The 24,588-nt window shown below is 42.3% G+C and overlaps 1 protein-coding gene across 4 annotated transcripts in view; it reads right to left on the minus strand.

The window, feature by feature from the left end:
- Positions 1–8,020: 8,020 nt before the first annotated feature.
- The window catches only part of EBS1 (EMS-MUTAGENIZED BRI1 SUPPRESSOR 1), a 51,399-nt gene continuing 34,831 nt past the window's right edge, over positions 8,021–24,588 (minus strand). For 2 of the 4 annotated variants that reach the window (XM_078576008.1, XM_078576011.1), the window contains 22 exons: positions 21,018–21,152; positions 20,826–20,931; positions 20,633–20,727; positions 20,439–20,551; positions 20,127–20,337; positions 19,302–19,370; positions 19,032–19,177; positions 18,592–18,693; positions 18,210–18,357; positions 17,761–17,817; positions 17,562–17,692; positions 17,397–17,485; positions 16,985–17,325; positions 16,793–16,879; positions 16,623–16,687; positions 16,445–16,547; positions 10,808–10,987; positions 10,578–10,718; positions 10,461–10,504; positions 9,418–9,532; positions 9,168–9,320; positions 8,021–8,409 (listed from right to left, as the gene is read on the minus strand). In XM_078576008.1, the coding sequence (XP_078432134.1) occupies positions 8,245–8,409; positions 9,168–9,320; positions 9,418–9,532; positions 10,461–10,504; positions 10,578–10,718; positions 10,808–10,987; positions 16,445–16,547; positions 16,623–16,687; positions 16,793–16,879; positions 16,985–17,325; positions 17,397–17,485; positions 17,562–17,692; positions 17,761–17,817; positions 18,210–18,357; positions 18,592–18,693; positions 19,032–19,177; positions 19,302–19,370; positions 20,127–20,337; positions 20,439–20,551; positions 20,633–20,727; positions 20,826–20,931; positions 21,018–21,152 (2,796 nt within the window). In that variant the 3' untranslated portion in view covers positions 8,021–8,244. Of the gene's footprint in view, positions 8,410–9,167; positions 9,321–9,417; positions 9,533–10,449; positions 10,505–10,577; positions 10,719–10,807; positions 10,988–16,444; positions 16,548–16,622; positions 16,688–16,792; positions 16,880–16,984; positions 17,326–17,396; positions 17,486–17,561; positions 17,693–17,760; positions 17,818–18,209; positions 18,358–18,591; positions 18,694–19,031; positions 19,178–19,301; positions 19,371–20,126; positions 20,338–20,438; positions 20,552–20,632; positions 20,728–20,825; positions 20,932–21,017; positions 21,153–24,588 lie in introns of those variants that run through there. The other 2 variants (XM_078576010.1, XR_013581619.1) reach the window with 2 other exon arrangements.

The raw sequence follows: 24,588 nt of genomic DNA on the forward strand, positions 1-24,588 counted from the left end.
ATGCTGATATTTGATAACATATGATTTAAAACATATTACTATTATTAATAACTAAACTGTAAGGGAAACTTAAACATGAGGAAAATTTTTATTATTGATGCACATTTATTGTACATTTTTTGAAATATCTTAGGAATATGAACTATGACTATCAACTTGTAAGGAGATTTCTTAATACAAAATTTAATGAAAAGTAGATGATTAAATATATATTATCAACATAAGATAGCATATGACAGGGGAGAAATGAATTGACTGAATACTAGCTATCTTTCAGAAACAAAATGCCGAAGTTATACAACCATGAGAAATCTTATACTGGAGAAATGGGTAGAACGGCAGCATCAACTCTATAATATGCAATCTTGGGCAGAAAATTTGGAAATAGTATCAGGTTAAGTTATTGAAGAGTTCAGTGCCACTTTTTAAAGCAATAAGACAAGTGCTCTGAGTAAGTCGACAGTTTGACTTGCCCATTCATTTCCTTATTTAAAACTCTTATGAGTAAAAAACCCTGTATGATCCCCATATAATCCTCTTCATAAAATACTAAAATAATAAAATCCTCTAAAACATCAATGAATTTACTTGGTCAACATACTCATATGAGTTGATTGTCTCACTGATGTTTCTTGAGTTTTAATCCCATTTGATCTCTTTTTATCTAATTGGTTAAATGTTATTTTAATATACTTATACATTTTACTGTCATAATTCTGAATTATTTTATTCTCGAATTTGATCTAATTCAACCCATTTCAATACAATTAACCCTAGTTCTTTGTGGATTCCACCTGCACTACATCATAGAACTTGAATTTCTACATTCTAATTAATGTGGAACTTTTTATTTATTGATTGATGAATCATGTTTTTATGGACTATGAAATTTTGACCCATCAAATGATACCACTGATGGGGAGCAAGTGTCATTGACTATTACTTCAAATTCGTAGTCTATTAAATTATTATCTTATTTTTTTCTAATAACTTTGAAATGAGCAGTCTATGTTCCGAAAAAGAATATCATCAGTGGAAACTAGTAAATCAAGAAACAAAGATATGTAAGTTTTATGCTTACCCATTTAGAAAAATAAACAACCTATTCCATGAAAATCATGAGAATACCAGGAATAAAGTTTGATATTACTCACATTGCAATACTGAGGAAGATAAATACTTCATACTTTTTTTCATAATCATATCCGCTCCTATAAGTAATTATGAGGCTATTGTATTATGATTAAAAACGATCAGAAATGTGAAAAGTATACTACAAAGTATTGTATATATGTTGCAGAAAATCATGTGACTTAGAGAAGCAGCTAGCATTAGTATCTAGATCTAATGTGATCACATAATTTAGAGCCACAGATCAAGGCTTACATTAGAAAATGAGGATTTACTTAAGATGTTGTAGAACTGTTATGAAAATGACAATGAGCCCACTAGTATGGCATAAGAAGAGAGTAAACATTCTTTAGGGAAACCAATGATCATCTATTTTTTTTCTCAAGAACCCTATATTCTTCAAGGGACAGCATGGGCAGCACTCCAACATCTCATTCATAAGCTGAAAATGGGAAATTTCTGTGAAGGACAAGAGGGGGAGTATAACCGTTTGATAGTTTTGTTTTTTCTCTTTCATCTTCTTTTATGTTTCTTATTTCTAGGTATGACCAAAGTAGGTAGCATTCCTACACATAGGCCTGTGTATTAATTATCAAGGATATGCCCGCATACTTAGGCTCAGGATTGGAGACTAAGTTTGTAGCAAGGACACCGCATGCATCATGGGTGGTGGTGCATGACCTTTATCTTTGGAGCCAAGGTCCACCTGGTGCTCGTGCTTGCTGGCATGCAAGCACAGCAGGTCACGACATGCTGTGAGCTCATGCCATAGGGAACGCGTGGGCATTACATGCCATATGCACGTGGGCTGCACATGTTGTGTGCATAGGCTGCGGCAGCCGCGGTGCGTGTGGGGTGCATGGCAGAAAGTGACCCACCAGAAGACTAAGTCATGGCGCCTGGAGTGCCAAGAAAGCTGGGGGGTATGGGGCACGTTTATGGGTAATGTTGCGGTGTATAAGCCCCAAGGTGGTGCCGAGCACGGCGTTCCAATGTGGATCAAAGTGGTAAAGGTGTTAGCACAAGTGCCGGTGGTGCGTAGAGCATCAAGCCTAGACATGGCGCACAGGAAAGTGGCAGATGGGCGGGGAGGCTAGGGTGATACTGGTCAGATATTGGATATGAAACTCGGCATTGAAGATCAAATACGTACTGGGTTTTGTCCAGATTTTGTATGGCATTGACACATTCGTAATCAACATCTGATAAGTGCTATTGGATATCAATGTCAGATGATACTTTTAGTTATCCGTTAGTTATCCGTTATGCTTGCATTATCCGTCATCTTTCTGAGCCTTAAAAGTATACTGAGTTTTGTTGTCCAAAATTGTAACTGGACATCAGATAATGGTAACCATATGCTTATTGGGCAGATAATACTTTTAATATTATGTTAGCCCAATACGCAGTTCTACAGAAAAGGCATACTTGTAAAGGCTTGAGGAGCTGTTGGAGAAGTGGGTGGTGAGTGGAGCTGTTGTTGATGGCTGTTGTTGGAGCTGATGAAGCTGCTAGAGCTGCTGCTTCAATGAGAAGATGTTGGAACCAACGATAGTTTCCTTCATATCAAGCATGCTCTCCACTTCTGATTGAAATCTGCCTCTGATTGGAATCTGTGACGAGGATTTTGTTGCATGAACAAATACATTAGGGTAGGGGATTCACCCCATTCACATTGTAAACTAAGGAGATTCATCATATCTATGTTATTCTGCCCCCAAATCATAATTCATAATGGTTATTCAAACGTTTAAATATTTTTAGATAAAAAAAATACATACAATACAAAAATTATTGCTGTTAATAATGCATGTCTTCCTCTTAGCTACTAGGAAACTTTTCTGAAATCAGTTTGTTATCTAAACACATTAATTGGTATTTTTATCAAATATTCTCAGTGATGATGATATATATTGCCAACATATACCTTAGATGGGTTGAACGGGTTTCTTTGAAATTTTAATAATTATAAAGAAGGCAACTAATTTATGTACAATAATACTATGTATACATTGAGGTAAAGGATAAGATACGCTTGGTGATTCATCTAAGGGTTAGGATGGTTCCCAATCCTGTCCTCATGACAAACATGTTGGAAAACCCTTTGGTAACATCATTCTTTAACATAAATATAAATATAATAAAAATTTTCTAAAGATTTGACATTCTCTTTGGGCACAGAAGAGGTTGAAATAAATTAACAGTCAAATAATACTAGTCAACGACACATCAGATGCACTAAAATCAAAAACATGTTGATGATCTTATCACATTGCACTAAGTCAAATCCACTATCGTTGGAATATAGTCTCTTTGAGGTATTCAAATATTTTATTTTTGGCACATCCATGGGTCGAAAGTATGTTGAACCTCCATAGGATCTTAACAAATGTCAAATCTCCTTGGCATCTTCACAAATCCCAACTTGCATGGAATCTCTGACATGTACATTTCCTCATGATATATCTAATTGAGTATTTTTCATTATTACTAAAAATTATCTTCTTTCAAGATAATTTTTAAGGTATTTTTAAGATAACCTGTCCATACATTTGCCTTACTGTTGTATCTCCCTTTAATTGAACTTGCAACACTACAAGAACTCATTTCTTTATTAATTTTGTGAAAAAGAGAATCCTCTCTTCATTAAAATAAGATAGTGGAAGTTTGTGTTCTCCTTAATGGAGCTGTAATATCATAGGAGAAACTTTTTGACATGTTGTAAGGTAAAAAAAATAGTTATCTATGAGTATCTAATGCTTTGTTTCCATTTATTTTACTATCAATGTCCTCTTTCTCTCTTTATTTGTCTCCCGTGATTTTCTCTCCTAATTTGGATTTTGATTTATAAGTTAAATGTTGAGAATGCTCCTTCAAATTCGTCTTTTCATGTTTTACTTTTTTAATGGATATTTTTTATTCAATATTATGTAGAGTTTATTTTCGAACATCTGTATGTTACATATAGAACTTAATCTTCACCCAACCAGATGCGATGTCGAAGGCGGTGAAACTCTTTATTCCAAATAGATGAGGAGTTGCATTATGACGAATTTCCAACAGAGAATACTAGTGATGCATTGGAATTCTGTGGATTAGAAAAATGATCCCTTAAAATGATTTATTCTTGTTGGGGATTCCACATATGACTTTGAAATTTTTTGCACAAAGAATGCGACAAAGGTCGTGCAACTGAGACCCCCAACATGCGGTGGTACAAGCATCTTTTGGCTCTATTTCAGATTCATTCATTTGAAAGAACATGATGGACTGAAGGGAAACACTAGTAAAGTAACATCGTATAAATGACTTAGCAAATGATAGGACATCATGTCTCTTCGACGGAAGGCAGAGGGGTAGAACACCAGAATAGGAGGATGTCATTAGTCAACTAGTAAGTCGCACTGACCTGTTGTGGCTTTGGGTTGATATTGATGTGTGGAAAGAGATGTGGTGATATGCAGCATAGATTGAGGTGCCCTCTCATAGTGCACGAGTCATCAAGGCATGGACGATAAAGGATAAAGTTATTTAAGCGGATGAAAGTGGAGGTCGTGCACACGTTATCAGATGTTGAGCGTGTGTCGGGACAGCTGATGCAAGGATGGCGAGAAATGGTTGTGGAATTATGGGCATAACACTTCATCGTACTGGTGCTCGTTGGATGTATCGTTAATATGTCCTCGCCGTTTGTGAGCTCTATGGGAAGCATGATGTGGAGTCTATGGGAGAAATTCTTGTCAAGGTGCTTAAAGAATTTGAAATCAACTTAAAGGTGAGTAATGTTAAGAGTGTCACTCTATATGGAGATGTTGAATGTAGGATAAAATGTTTAATGAGCTTTCCATTGCAGTTACGCACAGTGACCACTAATAACCCATCAAGTAACAAAAGAATGATGATCAGGGAGAAAATTATGTGACCAGATTATTAGGTTTAGCGTTTGATGACACATTTGATGTGTTGCACTCATAATGAACATCATTGTTCAAGCTGCATTGAAAAGTTTTTTCTAAATCCCAATACGACACCCATAGTTGAGGATGAGAGTGATGTTAGCATGAATGTCGACTTATATGATAGTGAATCAGATGTAGAGGGGGTAGAGGACAGCTCATTGCATCAGCCCACCGGTTCACTTGGGGACACAATCACTAAAGTGAGAACAATAGTTTGAGCTATTCGTTGAACAATAAATCAATGAATATAGTATGTCAATCTTTGTAGGACACAAATTAAAGCCAAGATTGACCTCACTTTGTTGGCCAACAAGGTGGAGTAGCATGCACGAGATGCTAGAAAAAGTCATTGTGAAGATAAATGTGACATGTTTACATGTTATCATATATATACATGTAATTAATTTTTGCAAGTGATTTCTATATTTACATGTAGAAAAAAGGCTGCTTTCTTCACAACAAGGGGGAGCCAAATGAAGATCTCGCGTGAAGAATGGGAACTGCTAAAGGAGTTTGCCTTCCTACTAAGACATTTTACATACACAGCAGATCATGGCAAGCGATTGAAGGAGTTCATTGTTGAAGATATCTTCCTCCTGGTGTGGGCATTATCACGATACATGGAGGATGTCATGAAGCTGGTAATTGAACCCACGTTGATCACCGGCAAGAGACCACCTCAAGATGAACAAGCATCATTAATGGTTGTATGCAGTTCCCTTAATGATGTTGACGACAAGAAGTTATTTTGGAACAATGATGTCGTACTTAACACATTTTGCAAGGGGTCAATATTTGATGATACATCCGATTTGATGGTCTTCTCCTAGGTTCGAGAACTTCTCCCTACTACACCAATAGTCATACATGACTAATCCAACACAACCATATCCCGTCAACAACCATCAAAGGCTTGGGTTAGTTAGTCCCTTAGCAGCGAACCCTCTATAAGAACAACATCACCAACCCCCCTTGTGGATGAATCTGAGACCTTCCTACGTATAACACACTAAAGTGGGGGAGATACTACATGTGTCTGGTGGGGCAGTAAGGGTGTTCTTGCCTATCCAGAGCTAGCGAAAATTGCACGTTAATTTTTTTATCAATGTCTACATCAAGTGCTCTATCAGAGCGATTGTGCTCTATTGGTCGAGCAGTTGTCACTTACAATCAATTACGTTTAGAGGGACCAAGTATCGAGGCACTTGTTTGTGTTAAGTGTTGGTGTTGCGGGGAAAAAAATTGTACATCATTCGCCTTGACAGTGAAATCGATGTTGAACCAAAAACATTAGGTATGATTCAAATTTATCTTATTATGTTTAGCATACCGATCGTAAAGTAACAATGTATTAATTTTACATGTCATAGTAGCTTCAGAGTGATAGGGTGTTTGAACAATGGGCTTACGATTTAGTTCGCGAAGCGTTGCAATGCTGATGTAATACTTGTCCAACATTTTGATTTCAAACATGAAAAAACATTCTATTTCATTACTCTTTGGATAATATTAGTACATTGTTTGCTACTAGTTGAACAAGTGATAGGTGTTAGCTCAAAGAAAAATTGAACTTTTTACTTTATATTTTTTAATCTTACAACAAAACTTAGCTAAGCCATGTAGTACATTACACGTACCATGCTGTCACCTAAGGCAGTGACCCCAACGATACATACCACAATGCTAGAGTAAGCGATGCATACCACAGCGGAGTATGCAACTGCTCCTTCAACACCTCATGAAGAAACCACAAAACTCAAGTGTGCACGTCATCAACTCTGTTTCTGAAGTTGACGATGACAGCAGTGGTAGGCCTGACTTAAAGTATAGAAACACCACTACCAATGTTCTTCAGTTCTCATCGGAGGAAATCGAATTAATTCAGGCTAGTTCGAGAGGAATCCTTGCCAAACTTCACTTACTGACCCCATAGCTGAGCCACACATCTAAGTGAGCTGTGATTCATATTATGAGCCATGAGTTGACTACATCTGTTGGACCTGCTACATTGATTAACCTCATCAAGTAATCAATGTAACAATATCCGCTAATGATATCCACGTCTGATATCGTCTGCATTTGTAATTCTTTTGAGCACGGATATTGTGATATCTGATTACGGATATTGCATATGGATACCGTAACAACCTTGTGGAGGCGTGTGGTATGACTGTCCGGCAGATGCACCTATAGGCACAGCCCAGAGGCACAGAGCCTGACCCGGCAATATGCTTGTAGCGGCAATGCCCGTTGGGGCACGCAGAGCTGAAGGCCTCAATTCATAAGAGTGTTACTACCCAACGGTGTGTGATGCACTCCTTCTCGTTACCTCGGTATTATCCATGGTCTTCCCCTTATAATGGCTACCACGTCTGATGTAATCTTGCATACTATAGAACAATGTCCCAATTTGATGCTACAGGCCTAGCCCTATCTTCTCTCCTTAACCTCCAAGCTGTATAAAGTTATCTAAAGAGACTTCTGCTGCACAAATGAAAGCTGCTCAATGTTCTAGCCCAAGCGTTGAGACTAGCATGCGTTCAATTTGAGCATTGTTCCTGGCTCTAGATTTGACTGTGCGACACCTGGAGATTCTTTACTTGTGGGGTACAGATTGATTCTGTAACTCAAGGAATCAATATCTTACAATAAAACTATTTGCAAAAAGATTGACAGAAAATAAATCACAATAAGCTGTGCAAAAGCACTTTTACTAAAAGAACGGATTTGATAATTGAATAACAAGAGTGTAGTCAAGTATATTACCACTGTTTAATATCAGTCCGTTAATAAATTTAAGGTATATGGCGTTCATGTGGCAGAGCAACTATTTTTAAAAACCAGACCCCTCGGAAAGTGCCACACAATTATTCATTGTCACGCTTTGAGACAGGTTATGGTGAGATTATCATTGATGCAAACAATTCAAAGAGAGCAAACACCCATCCAAATTTGAAGATCACAATAACAATGGCACTATATGTAGAGATCCCAGTTAGATAACATAAGCAAAACCCACAAAGTTTTGCATTCTAAGCAAACAAGACATCAGCGTGAAAATAAATTTAGGGCAATAAGGGAACAAAATCATAACTTAAAAACATGTTTTGTGTTATAACCTGAAATGCCTCCTTAACCATTCAAATGGTCGATCTCACAGCTCGTCCCTGGACTCTGTGTCAGATGGCAGATCAGCCTTGGGTGGCGGCGCCGGTGGTGTATGCCCTACTGTTTCTAAATCAATGCCCAAAATTTTTGCAGTCATTCGTCGGGCTTCAGAGTCAAGATCATTCCACTCTGGCACAATTCTTCTCGCGCCCTGGAGGGAGGCCCAAATTAAGAAATTAAAGTCAGTTGAATACTCCAAACTATTAACTTATTAATATAAGCCGATGGAATGCTTGAATTTTCACCGTTTTGGTTATTATTTTTTTATTATCCGCTTATCTACGTTTAATAAAATATTTTCTTTATGCAACTCTAAATTAGAGGCAAGTTTTCAGGTAAATTATCCAGAGGCTTTAGTCCACTGAACTACGATCAGAGAAAATGCAAGAGTATAATAAAGAAAACTAAAATCAGTCAGTTGGAAACTTAGGAACCAATAACTCGTTTAGTATTTTTCTTAAAATCGTTCAGTTGGAAATTCAAAGATATGCATAACTTTTGTGTTTTCTTGGTTATTTTTTAGTATTTTCTTTCATCGTAGTTAAATTAAATAAATTTCATGAAACCGAGATGCAAGATCGTTCTTCTGAGACTCCAGTGGGGAGTAAAATTTCAATAGGTGATCCCAAGGCTTTCATTCACACAACTACGATAAAAACATCAAAACAAAATATAAAACAATAATTGGTCAGTTGGATATTCAAGAGCCAAAAATTCGTTGAGTTTTCATTGTTTTGTTAATTCTTTTTATTTTCTTCTTACTGTGGTTAAAACGAAATAAATTATATGAAACTGAGATGGAAAAAATATTTCACATTCAACTGCAAGTGGGAAGGAAATCTTAAAGTAAATTATCCTGAGGTTTTCCTCCATTTTGAATCGTAATAAGTGCATCATCAGGTTACTTACCTGGAGTTTGGGCTCCTTTGTCATGGGATTGTTGCAGAGATCAATAGTCTTGGCCTTTGACTTCGTGGCGTTTCCACACCACGACTCACACCACAGCCATTCTTGAGGAAGAGAAAAAATGGGAACCGTATGCTGAGCATAATTTGGCAGATCCTGCAATATTACTCTGTCAAAACTCCCTTTCTTGAACACTAATTAATTCGGATAATACAAGCAAAGCAGCTTCAATTCAGAGGTGGAAGAGGAATACCTGATCAAGATTGGACAGACTGTTTGGATCTTTGCTGAGGGTCTCGTAAAATATCCTCAAATTATCTCCCGCAGCAGTTTGCCGGAACTTTACCAAATCAACAACGTAAAGTGCACTGCCGGAGAAATAAGTGAGACCAACGAGGAATCAGAAAAATGTTCTCATCCAGAGGCAAGGAAACAGAGTTCGTTCATCACAGAAAATATCACCAGCTATTAACTTTGTAATGTAAGATAATTGTAACCTAGAACATTGTATATCTTTGATGTTTGCTCAGCCTTTATCAAAATATCATGTTTACTTCTCTTCTGAAGTTGGACCCTCATCTCAATCTTCAGATTCATTGACTTGGTAACATATATCTTCAGAGGTAAGATACAGTGATTAGAGCCCAATTATTTTTATCGTGAAAGAGGGAGAGAGAGGGGAAGAGAGTGATGTCCCCTCGGCAGTGCTCTTACTGCTGGCATCTCTTCCACCTTCTCTCTTCCGTCTCCAACATGGAGAATAACATATCTACATTAAGGGAAACCAAAGAAAAAGGTTGTTGATGAAAATAAAAAATAACCCTAGAAAATATGGGGATAATAAAAAAGTACATGAATGGGGAAGGACACAATATTCCCCATTCGCGATTTTTTCTGTTCTTAAACCAGCTATAACTTTGTAACGCCTATTCATAGTATTTATAAGCTTGCAGAACATTGACGTTCACCTAGCCTTATTTACCAAAATATCATGTTTACTTGTTCTTGAAAGTTGGAAATTCTTCTGAATCATCAGAATGATTGACTTCTTAACAAGCATCTTCAGAGCTAAGATACAGTTCATTAGTAGGATAGGGAAGTTATGTTTCCCATTCCCTATTTTCCTGGAGGATCACTATTTTGGTGATCGTCCTTGCTTTTTTTTTAAATAAAAGCACCTGACATCCGATTCCATAATCCTATCCTACGAAACTTCACATTGAGTAGCTGAAAAATAGATACTGTTGAATAAAATTCAAACGAGAGAAGTTTCCACCAAAAACACCTGCCGCACACCTGATATGGTATGGTTTGCCCCTAAGATGATCCCTCCAGAAGCCCTAACCCAGCAGAAGAAAGATCATTAAACAAAAGTTCAATGTCAGCAACAAGAAACAGTGGAAGGAAGCCTACTTGTCTCCAAAACCGATAACCATCCATGTCCTTGTTGTTGTCACAGAATGGGGTATATGCGAGGGGCCTCCCTTTGATGTCCATATCATAAAGCTCACCCATATTAGCCCTCACGATCTGATCTGCATCGACGAATATAACCTAGAAAAAGGATCACAAAAGTGGGATCCCGTATCAGAGAAGGATCAACAGAGAGAGAGGAGAAAGAACTGGAGCGGAGTTGGAGATACCTTCTCCAATGAAAGTGGAAAGATGACATCAAGGAACAAGATTTTATATGCCCAAATGATTCTCTGCTTCTCTGTTTGTTTATGAAGCCACGTAGGCCACTTGTAGGTGATGAGCTCGTATTCAAAACCATACTCCCTTGCCATATGTGGGATGACATCCTGAGAAAATGAATCAACAAGCTGTTTTGCACGATGGACGATTTGAATGCCAGAGAGAATATGGGGATTGTGAACAAGAAAACAATACTTCTCAAAAAATGAAATGAAAGAGATTACAGGGTTTTATAGGGAGCCCTAATGGGCTGACTAGAGATAGGGCCCTTAATGGGCTAACAGGAGAGAGAAAAATAAAGAAACGTAATAATCATATCAACACTCCCCCTCAAGCTGGAGCGTGGATGTTTTCCACACCCAGCTTGGAACAGAGCTCCTCAAACCTAGGGGCATGAAGCCCTTTGGTGAAGATATCTGCAAGTTGTTCAGCGGACGGAACATATGGCGTGCAAAAATCTCCCGATTCAAGCTTCTCTTTGATGAAATGGCGATCGATCTCAATGTGCTTTGTACGATCATGCTGAACGGGGTCATGAGCAATGCTAATCGCCGATTTGTTGTCGCAGAACAGCTGGACAGGGGAGATAACTGGACACCGTAGCTCACGAAGAAGCTGGGTAATCCAAAGTGCTTCACACAGACCATGCACAAGGGCAAGGAACTCTGCTTCAGCACTTGATCGGGAGACCACTTTCTGCTTCTTGCTCCTCCAAGTAATCAGATTGCCGCCCAAGAAGGTGCAATATCCAGATGTGGACCGACGATCAACCACAGAGCCAGCATAATCTGCGTCGGTGTAGACTTCGAGACGCAGGCCAGTATGGCGACGAAACAATAGTCCACGGCCAATGGTGCCCTTCAGGAAACGGAGGAGACGATGAGCAGCATGAAAATGGCTCCTGCGAGGAGTCTGCATAAACTGACTCAGAACACCCACTGAATATGCAATGTCCGGACGAGTGTGGGTGAGATAAATCAGTTTGCCCACAAGTCTTCTATATGGTCCAGGCTCAGCAAGCTCCTCATCCGCATCGGCACCAAGTCGATGGTTCGCATCAATCGGTGTTGAAGCAGGCTTGGAGTCCTCCTTTCCAAGCTCACAGAGAAGGTCCACCGTATACTTTCTCTGACAAATAAAGATCCCGCTCGAAGAATATGCCACCTCTATACCAAGAAAGTACCTCAACGGGCCAAGATGGCGAATAGCAAATTCCGACGAAAGATACATAGCCAGCTCCGTAATGGTCGCCGATCATCACCCGTAAGAATGATGTCATCCACGTACAAGAAGAATAGCGACTCCCCCTGACGTGGAATGGCGGTAGAAGAGGGTGTGATCTCCATTACACTGACGGTATCCACGGCGCTTCATGGCCATCGTGAAACAACCAAACCACGCTCGAGGAGATTGCTTCAAGCCATATAGTGCTTTCTTCAGGCGACAGACAACAGACTTTGGAGACAACGGCACTAAGGAAGTGTAGCCAGGAGGTAATGCCATGTAGATCTCCTCAGTCAAATCACCATGCACAAAAGCGTTCTTCACATCATATTGTTGCAAAATCCAGCCACGATCCGCAACAAGGGCCAATAAGATCCGCACCGTATTCAGCTTGGCGACGGGGGCAAATGTCTCCTGATAATCAATGCCATGCTTCTGAGTAAACCCTTGCGCCACAACCCGGGCTTTGTGCCTCTCAATAGAACCGTCGGAATTATGCTTCACAGCATACACCCAACGGCTACCCACTAGATGCTTCCCAGCCGGTAGAGGAACCAGATCCCACGTCTCATTTTGAGCAAGAGCATGAAGCTCCTCCGCCATAGCCTGACGCCAATGCGGAAACGAAAGGGCAATGTCCACCGTCTTGGGAAGAGAAGTGGCATCAAGTGAGGTGAGAAGGGCATGATAGGATGGTGAGAGACGGTGAGATGAGATGGATGCCTCTAATGGATAGAGAGGAGAAGAACGAGACGAGGGCAGCACGGCTAATGAGGTTTCTGGAGGGGTGGAGGAAGAGGGAGGCAGGACAGCTGGAGAAGAAGAAGCAACCCGAGGTTTTCGACGAGCAAGAGTAATACCGTAGCGTTTTTCAGGCGGGCAGCGACGTATAGGAAGCGGTGGAATCGAAGAAGTTTCGGCAGAAGAGGGGAATTCAGCAGCAGGGACAGGAGGAGTCTCCACAGGAGGGACTGAGACGGCGGCCGGAGACGGGTCGGGAGGCACAATCTCTGGAGGAGCAACAAGAGGAGACGCTTCTGTCGGGGCCGGCGAGGAGGGACTAGAGACGGATGACGGAGGAGATGGTGGAGGAAGAATTAGGAATTCAAGTGGATCGGATGGAGATGTGGACGGTGGTGGTTCTGGAGAAGAGGAGGAATAGTAGGGAAGAAATTCATCAAACGTGGCATCTTTGGTGACGACAAACCAACAAGAGGGTGGATGATAGCATAAATACCCTTTTTGGGTGGAAGAATAACCAACAAACACACATTTGATAGCACGAGGATCCAGTTTATCACGACCAAGTTGATGGTTAGGCGCATAGCAGACACATCCAAATACACGAGGGGTGAGATTAGTTCGGAGAGAGAGAGTGGGAAAGACATGCTGAAGACGGTCAATAGGAGTGGAATAGTCAAGCACTCGAGACGGAAGGCGGTTGAGGAGATGGATGGCGGTGGAGACGGCTTCCCCCCAAAAATACTTGGGCACACGCATATGGAAGAGAAGGCTCCGAGTCATGTCAAAGATGTGGCGGAATTTTCTTTCGGCAACGCCATTTTGCTGGGGTGTATAAGGACAAGAGGTTTCATGGATAATGCCTTTGTCTCGAAAGAAAGTGCTTAACGAAGTGTTAACGTAGTCTTTAGCATTGTCGGAGCGGAAGCGACGAATTGATGTAGAAAATTGAGTCTGGACAAGTGAGTAGAATTGAGGAATGACACGTGATATCTCCGATTTGTTCTTTAAGAAATATGCCCACGTGAAACGAGTTGCATCGTCAATGAAGATGCATAGCCATCGAGAGCCGGAAGTGCTGTGAATAGGGGATGGTCCCCACACATCGGTGTGAATAAGGGAGAATGGGGTCAAAGAATGAGAAGAAGAGATAGGATACGTAGTGCGATGATGTTTCGCAATTCGACAAGCATTACAAACAAAACGGTCCACAGAATGGCCTTGAAAAAGTTTGGGGAAAAGACGATAAAGAGTAGCAAAAGAAGGATGGCCGAGACGTCGATGAAGAAGCCACAAACGCTCGTGGGAAGTCGAAAGGGAAACTGCCGCAGCAGCAACAGCAAAAGAAGTCGAACGAGGTCGAACAAGATAGAGCCCCTCATGCTCCTCAGCAATGGAAATCGTCCTCCCCGACACCTTATCACGATAAAAACATGAAGTAGGAGAGAATGTAAGGTCTTGGTTCAAGTCGCGAACAAGGCTAGATAAGGAGAGAAGATGATGAGTAAGACGTGGAACATGAAGAACTTTAGGTAGATGCATAGAAGAGGAAATAGCCACACGTCCAATACCCGCCACGGTGAGAAGATCGCCGGAGGCTGTTTTGACTTTGGAGGATCCAGGGACGGGTTCATAAGTCACAAAGGCTCTTGGATTAGGAGTCATGTGGGCGGTGGCACCGGAATCAAGGAGCCAAGTAGAAGAGAAAGGAGAATGGCCAGAAGGGGATGGAGGTGTAGGAAGACCGGTGGACATACCTGCGTGGGCCAAGGAGCATGATCCCACGACTGGAGGATCCAGCAATTGGCGACGCCCATTTCTTCCGGAGTAAAGCTGGTAGGCGAGGGCGGGAGAAGACCATATGGCATAGGTACTTGACCCGGAGTAGGCACGGGACCGGCAGCAGGTGCGACAGTAGCAAGGTTACTCTGCTGCATGCGTTTCCGTTGAAGCTTGTAGCACGTCTCCTTAGAGTGACCTCGCTTCTTGCAGTAATTGCAAAACAGCGAAGGATCACCCTTCGGAGAATCCTCCGTCCGAGCAGTCTGACCACGCAGCAAAGAACTGGGTGGTGTAGTCGTTGATGGGCACGCAGACGAAGAGGACTGAGCTACAAGTGCCGAAGCCGAGTTCTGGGCCTGCTGAAAGCGAGATTCTTCAACCCTCACACTGCGGAGCGCATCCTTGAAGGTAGGACCAGTCTCCCGATGTATAAGCTGAGCCCGTACCGCTTCATATTCCGGGTTCAGTCCCATAAGAAACTGGAAAACCCGAAGTTGAAGAGTATATTTGCGGTCCACCAAATGAGGGTCGGGCGGCATGTAGTGGTCAATCTCCTTCCACAACGAAATGAGCTCCGTACTGTACTCCATGATAGACCGGTCTCCTTGACGCAGGTTGGCGGCCCGATGCACCAATTCGTACAGAGTCGCAATGTTGTGCTTCTTGGAGTGGCTCTCGAGTGCCGCTTCCCAGACCGCCCGAGCCGACTCTAGAGACAGGAATTCACCTTTAACACTGGGTGAAATACTGTCCAAGAGCCAGCGATGAACTACCCCCTCAACGTCCAGCCAGTCTTCTAGAAGATGGCGCATGAGACGCCCCTTTAAAGTGATCTGGACGTACTGGCGCCATTGCAGAAGATTAAATCCAGTAAACATACCATCCGGAGGCATCCTAGGCAGAGAGAATGGCCCAGGAGAGGACGACCAATTCCCGGGCTCAAGAGGCACTGCAGCTGCATGTGGCATAGATACCGGCGTCGAGTCTGGCGTAACAATAGAGGTCTGGGCTTCTGGCGAATCAGCAGCAACCGGATTCGTCATTGTAGAATCCGGTGGCTCAATCAGAGTAGATCACAGTCAGAAGGTGCTGAACCAGCCACAAGAAACAACTGCACCGAGCGGTGGGATCTGCAAGAGCTGATGGCTCGACTGAGGCAGATACACGGCGCGGCGGATGCGGCTCGCGGCACGGACCGAGGCAGGTCGATGCGGACCGAAGCACGCGGCTGTGCGCGGCTGGCGCGGGAGGCTTCGCGCCGCGGGCGACCGTGCGCGGCTGGCAGCTGCGCACGGCGGGCGGCTGGTTGCTGCGCGCGGCGGCGCGGCGCGGCTGGCAGCTGCGCACGGCAGGCGGTTGCTCGCGGCGGGCAGCTGCTCACGCCGGGCGGCTGTGCGCGCAGCGGCAGCGCGCGGCTGGTGGCTGCGCGCGCCGGGAGGCTGCGCGCGGCGGGCGGCCGTGCGCGGCTGGCAGCTGCGCACGGCAGGCGATTGCTCGCGGCGGGCGGCTGGCTGCTGGGCGTGGCGAACTGCTGCACGCGACCCCCGGTGCAGGATACAGCGGACGGCGATGGACCGGAGCGCGAGATCAGGCGGTCGTGAGAACCGCCAGAGATCGGAGCGCAAGGTCAAGCCCAGGAAACCCAGATTAGGGTTAGGGTTAGGGCTCTGATACCATGTGAACAAGAAAACAATACTTCTCAAAAAATGAAATGAAAGAGATTACAAGGTTTTATAGGGAGCCCTAATGGGCTGACTAGAGATAGGGCCCTTAATGGGCTAACAGGAGAGAGAAAAATAAAGAAACGTAATAATCATATCAACAGGGATGAAGAGAACCTTGAACTGAGGAGAAAGATAGTTCTTTATGAACCAGAATTTCACAGGCCTCTGTGTATTCCTCAGGATGCTAAGAATCATGATCTTGAGGAAGCGTTCGTAGCTGAAAAATCAAGACCAATGAGTGAGAACATGAGAAGGTATCAGGCAGCCAGTCCAGGATGGAAAATGCGCTTACAGGTGACCCGATGCGACTGAGAATATATTTATAGTTTTGCCCCGCCTTTCATGTCTACTCACATTCTGCGGTATGAAACATCTCAATCATTAGGAAAGAAGCTGAAAAGATTAATGAAATAAAAAAAATCTTGTCAAGATTTTGCAGTGCAAAAAGAGAAAATCAAGTACCTCGGGATTGCCACGATTTTTATCATGCCCGGCAACAAGGCCTGAAGCCCATTTTAAAAAGTTGGCATTCCAGCTGTTACTATTTGCCTATATGGATTGACAAAGTAAAAAATCCGTCTCATTTTCTACCAAGAAATAACTAAAACTTCCCCAGAAATGGAACAAGAGTCAAAATAAGAATGCAAGACTGACCTTCCTCCCATTTTCGGTATGACTTTCATCCGTAGAAAGAGCCAGCAAATCCTCGTACTCCATCCCCTTTCTTTTAACTACTTCCAATCGCACGAGCTTGCCCCTTAAATCATCTATGGTGATGATTTTCTGGTGACTTTTATCTCCAGTCCCCTTCATGACGTAGAGATCGGCACTTCTTCCAGGGGCTAGCTGCAAGTACCATACCCCTGGAGAAACTTTCATTTGCCAATACCCGAGATTTGCCATGACGATTGTGTCAACAAGGTGAGGTATGATCTTCGTTCCTAGAATCAACTGGAGACCTCTTGGAGGATCATGACCCCTTTCAGAACAGTGCCCTAAAACATTCCAAGTATCAATAAATTGTAAAATTCTAACCACTTCAACATGTTCCGAAGTATAATTTTACCGGTTAAAACAAGGGATTCCAGCTCAAAAACTGCTTTTAATGTCCTCTCGTCACCAATATTTTCGAGAAGTATGTTATCCAAGTCGTGCCTGAAAGAACCATGCAACAAGAAGCGAGTTCAGATTGCAGAAAAACGCATGCTGCATTGTAGTCATTGAAACTCACACAGCAATCACCGGTTCAACCAGCCATGGCTCAGGAACGTCGAGGTTCATGGTAAGCATTTTGGATAAGGGCATGTTTGAAAAGAAAGCTCTAGGGCCATTTACAGAATAATCGACTGAACTGAAGTCATCCTACAGAAGAAATGAAGGCTTAGGAGAATGATAAAACTCATATACATGTCTGCTAAGGTGAAGAATACCATTGCTGGAATCACGTATCTGTAGTAGTTTTTCAGTGGAAGATCTGCTAGCGAGCTCTGCGCAAACAAGATTAATGATGATATTAAATTATTTATACCAAAATATGAAGCAATAAAGTGAAGCCTCCACTAGCAGATAACCAAGCAGAAAATGAAGAAAATCAAAAAGAGCAAATTGTGAGCTCGTGGCAAGGTAGAAAGGACACTGAGAATATAGAATACACATCTGGTTCTCTAGAAAGCTAGTTCTTCGCTGATAGACAAAACAAACATTATACACGCATGTATCTCATTCTCAACAAGATGAGGAACATCAGTTGCCACACAAAATGTATGCTCAGACAAAGAACTTTTAGTACAAGGATTAAATTAAGCATAAGCATTTTTCGGGGATTAAGTACAGAATATTGTCATGGCACATGCAAAATAGAAAGTAAATCAGAGCTAACCATTGGATTAAGGATGACTCTCATGCTGGGGTGTATATATTTCTGCAGTAAGTGAAGAAGGGGGGCGAGTTTTTGGCCAGCCTGACTTAAGGGATCGATAACTGCGTCAATGTGAATGCAGGATTCTTTGTTTTCCAGTTTAATTGCACTGTGAGGAGAGGATAAAAGTTAATTAAGAAAACCGTTGGCTGAACATCCACAATGATGCATCAAAAAGCAATACGTATTCACCATAAAACTTAAACCTACATGTAATCACAAATATAAATTCTTCCTTGCCCATATTCTATGAAATTAAGTAAATTATAGAAACAGAAAATCGATGAATAATGATAAAGACTCACCCATTGACTTGAAAAGGAAAATATGGGCCCAGAGTTACCTGTATTCTGAGTTCAAAATTTCGAAGCGTGCCGAGTCAGAACTTCTTTCTCGGGCAGACATAGATGATGAAACCATCATGATGATGTCACTAATATGGTCACTGTGATAAATGACAACAAGTGAAAGTAAAAAATTAGGAGTTTTCAAAGATGATTATCTATTGTTTGTCCTGTTCAAATATATTACATGTGTCATGCCTCAAGAGGAAACATCAAACATTGAACAATAATAACAAATGCAAGTCAAGGCAGATAAATTCTTCGCCTTTATCATGATATGTCAAATAAAACAGTATTTATAAATTATTGAATTCTAGAGAATGTTAGGGTGTCGTCAGATGTTAACGTAATGCGCACCCAGTAATCGAAAAACCATACTAAATCAGCTGGATAATGCATCCAAACTGAGAGCTGGCTTCATTTAGAAGTTTTGAGTCACCTGGTTAAATCATCAGGATCAACATCGGCCCATTCTATTTCATCAATAATATCGTGAATGTACTTTATTCTCTTCTGAAACTCGACAGATTCTAGAAGAACAAGATCATCACTGAGGAACGAATCCTCTTCCACAGGAAGTAGTACCTATGGGAGAAAAAAAACAATGCACAGTGAAGACAAATGAATAATGAACATGTTCCACTGAAATGAAAATGATGACGAGTCAAATGGAGACCACGGACATTGAATTAACATAAATATTTCTTACCCGGCCATTTGTAAGAATCGCATTAACGCCAAAGCCAATATTAAGCTTCCAAGACAAAAATTTTTGCACCTGAATCCACATGAGAGTTTCAAAACGACAAGGATTAAAAATAAGAAATGAATGAATCAATCGTTGAAGAGCCGAGAAATCAATTTTCCTACAGTAATTTAAATGAACAGAAATGATCTTCATCAATCTAGGATAGGAGAGTACTCACAATGCCAGACAACGAGTTGGGCAATAAAACTATAACCCCTTAGAGGTATGAGTGACATAGTCAAGGAAAATGATGAGAAAATCAGTGAAGTATGCGATTTGATATTCACCAAGAAAAGATTGAAATATAATGCTTCAGGATCGATTAAAAACCAATGAAACACAAAATGCATCAGATTCTGACATGAAAAATGTCCACCGCACATAAATTCTAATCCCACTAAGAAATAAAAGCAAAAGAGAGATTAATAATTGCCACTTCAGTCTAAGCTTGACACTGTAAACAGACATGATTACAAAACATCCTTATGATATTGTGTGACGACTTGAACTAGAGCCCACATAATTTGGAAAAGAGAAGACTCTCCATGGAAATCCGGGAACTGTCCATCATCCACACTAATTGTAGTACACCCATCAAGGGAAGTTGCATCGACTAGTTGAAAGATACAGGCAATGAAGCTATGTCTACAGAAAACCAACACAGCTAGCTCCAGAGATCGTGAGGGTAATTCTGGTAGAGCTCCTAAAATGAAAAAATTCTACAACTCAAACAGCGTTGAAGTAATCACTCTACTCAATTGGGAATATAAAAATCCAAATATGCACCTTTCCTCGGTGGTCCCTAGAAGTATGAGAAGTAACCCGAGATAAGGCAAGCTTGAAGTCTTCGCTGGGTATATCATTATCCTGGGCGAGCTCATACACTTTATCGCTGAAGGACTTGAAGACTTCAGAATCAACAGAGGATGAAACTTGAAAGATGCTAATATAGAAAGAGCACAGCTGATCCAAGAAACCCAGAACCTTTTCATTCCGGCTGGTAACAAAAAATTCCTCAGAAGCAGAAAATAAAATTGAATCTAAGCATGAAGAAGTTATGTCAAATGAATTCCGTTCTAACACAGAAAAGCACCCTACCTGAGTGAAGTTACAGTTAGGTTGAAAATCTCTGTGAAACCCAAATCAAGTGCTGAAGGACTGAGACCCAAATTAAATAGGACACCAATACGAGCATTTTTGGAACCCTTTATCTGCAGAATCATGATGTGTTCAGAAGCAAACTGAAGAATGAGAATCTTAAAGACTGCAAGGCGATTAAAGGGATAAAATACCAGATACTGAATTCCTTCCCGAAGCAACTCAATTCCTTTCTTAGTTGAAATATTCACGACAAGAATATGTGAAACTGGTTTCACATTGTCGGCAGCTGAAAGTTAATGAAGAAAAGATGTGTGAGTAGCTGAAGACAAAATTCATCAGGTAACACAGGAATATATAGAAAAGATGTTTCCATATTTTGCTTACTCCCGGGAGAATGCAAATAGTTGATATCACATAAGACGGACTCACTTCCAGTTCTTGATGCAGATAACGACACATATTTCAAGGAACCCTCGTCTTCCCCAGTAATCTAAGCACGACAAATCACACCACATTATATCTTAAAATAAATACATGTGAATCCTTTGTGGAGTAGGTATCATATGAAAAACTCACCAATGGATTATATCGACGAATCCCGCTCTCGGTGAGAAATTTGTCCAACACGTCTGTATTTGAATTTATCTTTCCGTAATAAACCTGTTCCTGTATTCTTGAAAGCTCTTCATTCATTGCATTCATGGTAGACTCCTGCATGTGTAAAACAAAGACATCTGAGATCCCTTTATTCAGAATCACAGATACTTTGATATTTACCAGAAATAGTCCTAGAATTGTTACTGGTCATCAAATACACAAAAGAAAACGAGTTAAGGCGACATTCCCATAGTTTGACGAATGCACAAATGATTTCGAGGTTCAATGAAAGATCACATGTCACCGCAAACATTTGTGTATCACATTTACATAAAAGGCAAGTGCACTCTAATACTAATGTTAGGAACCAAAAAAACCAGGTACTAAAATTCAGGAAAAATTTTGCAAGACAGTGCGGTGGTGGTGGGGGAGATCATTTCAGCTTGGAAAAGAAACGGGACGAAGGGCTTTATTTCGAAGGTGGATTTTTCAAAAGCCTATGATTCGCTCGATTGGAGATTGCTATGGTCCGTCATGCAAAAGCGAGGATTTCCCAATGACTGGGTGGCCTGGGTGCGATGATGCGTTACGTCCCACTCTTTCTCAGTTTTGGTCAATGGCCAGGCAGGAGGATGGATCCGCCCACAGAGAGGAGTCAGACAAGGTTGCCCACTAGCCCCATTATTGTTTGTCCTTGCAGTAGGCACTATTTTATGGCCACATGTACCTTTAAGGCGTGTGAACACGGATTACTGCGCGGCTTTCACACAGCGAGCTAGGGGTATTCCACTACTCCAATATGCGGATGACAACATTCTTCATGGAAGGAGCAGCAGCAGAAGCTCAGATCATATCGTCTCTGTTAGAACTATTTGCTGATTTCTCAGGGGTACGTCTCAACAGAGAAAAGTCAGCCTTTGTGGGATTCGGCCTGTCGTTGGAGGAGGAGATCCAATGCGCTAATGCGCTAGGCACACCTCGAGGTTCGCTACCAATGAAGTATTTGGGTCTTCCACTAACAGGGAGACGCATGGCAGCCAGTGATTGACAAGGTGGAGCGCAGGTTGGAGGGCTGGCAGAACAATAGTTTTGAGGTCGGTGCTCTCAACAATCCCTATATTGTACCTATCAATATATTAAGCACCGGCAGTTGTGACAAAGCAGCTAGAGGGACTAATGACGCGGTTCTTTTGGGGAGGTGGGGGAGAGGGGGATCCTAGGGGGATACCCCTAGAAGCGTGGGATGTGGTCTGTAGACCTGTGAAACAAGGAGGGCTGGGGGCTCTCCACTTGGACTCCATGGATTCGGCATTGATGGCTAAATGGGTCGAACGAGTTATGACACCAGCGGAGGGTCTGGGTTTCAATGTCCTAAGAGACATATATGGCCGAGATATGGAGTGGGAAAAGCGATGGGTGAGAAGTAGGGGGGAGTCCCCTTTTTGGTGCAGCCTACGTCAAATCATCCCTCACATCCATGAGTTATTTGAACCCAAACTGGGAGATGGGGAAGGCTTCCGGTTCTGGCATGATAACTGATCAAAACAAGGTCCTTTGAAGTTGAAGTTTCCCAGATTATTTGCTCTAACAAGGAACCCAACTGCCACAGTCAGCGAATGTTGGGACAGGGCTTGGGTCCCAAACCTCTCGGAGACATTATCAGACCTCCGGTTTGAGGAGTTGTTGGGAATGCAGGAGATCCTCCTACCTCTCAGCCCATCATCAGATTATCGAGACGGATGGGTATGGCGGGGGCCACCTTTCTCGGTGAAGGATGCATACTTGAAGATTCGAGGGGTGGCGAGAGATGACCCAGAAGTCAGTCAGGCATGTCACATAATGCTGAAACTAAAGATTCCTCTTAAAGTGAGAATTTTCGGCTGGTTGTTGAGGAGACGGAAAATCGTCACACGGGTCTATCGGCGGAGGTGGGCACCAGCGGAGCCCGTTGACTGCCCCTTGTGCGCTGGGGTCGAGGAAGACTGCTCACCCCTTTTCTTCACATGTCACCTCTCTCAAGGAGTATGGGCCTTGCAGCAGATTTCAGGGGTGAATATCTCAGACGACGATTTTTGGGCATCAGTCACGATGGGTGGATACCGGAGCAGAATGGAGTGGGGCAGAATTCTCGCAGTACTGCGGGCGGTATGGTTGCACCGATACGAAGTGGTGTTCAAGAAAGGAAAGGCTTCAGTCGAGAGTGTTATATTTGACATTGAGTCTCTAGTATCTTTTTGGGGGGCAGGGGGATAAAAGCAGGCTGTGCGGTCATATCTGTAAATGATGTGTCAGGTGGGCCACCCGGTCTGCCCTATTTTCTTCAAAAAAAAAATTCAGGAAAATTTTCAATCCTTCGATGCCTTGGGAATCACTTGATTGTACAAGCCCATGGTTCTCCCAAAACATGGAAACAGCGTAGCTCCCACACAAACACATCATGTTATAGTGGATAGCTTCAGGAAAGGCGAAGTAGTGAAAATGCTTGGTCCTTGCAATATGGACCAAGGAAAGAGCAACCACTGTATGCCAAAACAAGGAAAGGTTCCATTTCGGAAGCACAAGGTGGTTGAAGCAAAAAACAAGCCCGAAGCCAATAACCAGATAGACAGTCAAAGAAAACCGAGCAGAAAATTATAGCCAGTTAAGCAGATACATCTTATGACGAAGATACTTTGAAGACACAACCTGAGCCATTTCAAGAAAAGGACTCCTCTCACTAAGACCCAAGTCTGACTTAACAAAGCATCTAGAAAGCTTACACAATCACAAACAGTTTCATCATAACGTTGCTTCCTCAAACTCCACCAAACCGAAACCTTTTGCATGATACTTATATGATACACCAAGGATAAACGTCTTGAACTTAATTGAAAAATAGATCCACCAAGTTCTCAAGAGAAAGGGGAATCCAGGAAATAGAGAGAGATGGAGAGGAAGGAGGTCAACGGAATTAGAACGTCGAGTGTAGGAGGGATGGATAATGAGAGAGAGTGACGGAGTAGTGAGTGCCACTGGCTCTCGATCATCTTCTAGTTGCAGGGATGGCCTTCTGCAAGGGAGAGAGAGATGAGCGAGAGTCTTAACCTAAGGGTGTTTGTAGGAAACACTTACAAGGATCAAAGGTGCCTCTGCAAGCCTCGGCTGAGCTCCCTTAAGGCTGCGGTATTGGGCTCTTCTGGGCCAGATTGCCAACTTGCTGTTTGGGCTGATGGCAACATTCATAGACCCCGGAGTGGATCATATCAGGACTCCTAGGACAAGCTGGAAGTCAGGAAACTGGTGGCACAGCTTGTTGGCCAATTCTCAGGTTGCTTCAAAATCAGGAAGACCTTGCCAATATGTGAGGACTTGGAGGCCCTGGGCAAAGGGTCAAAAGGCTGCTATCCTGGCAGGTTGGACTATCTACTTGTTTTCCTGCGTCAGTCCCACGGGCCATGTTGAAGGGGTTGCATGGGTCCCATCATTGGTTTCAATTGTGAAACATGGAAGACTGGGTGAATCTTGGCTTCTGGTGGTAAGTCGAGGCGGTAGGCCACAGGGCCGATCTTCT

The sequence above is a fragment of the Wolffia australiana genome, chromosome 5 (assembly GCF_029677425.1).
Source record: "Wolffia australiana isolate 7733 chromosome 5, ASM2967742v1".
Classification (NCBI taxonomy): Eukaryota; Viridiplantae; Streptophyta; class Magnoliopsida; order Alismatales; family Araceae; genus Wolffia; species Wolffia australiana.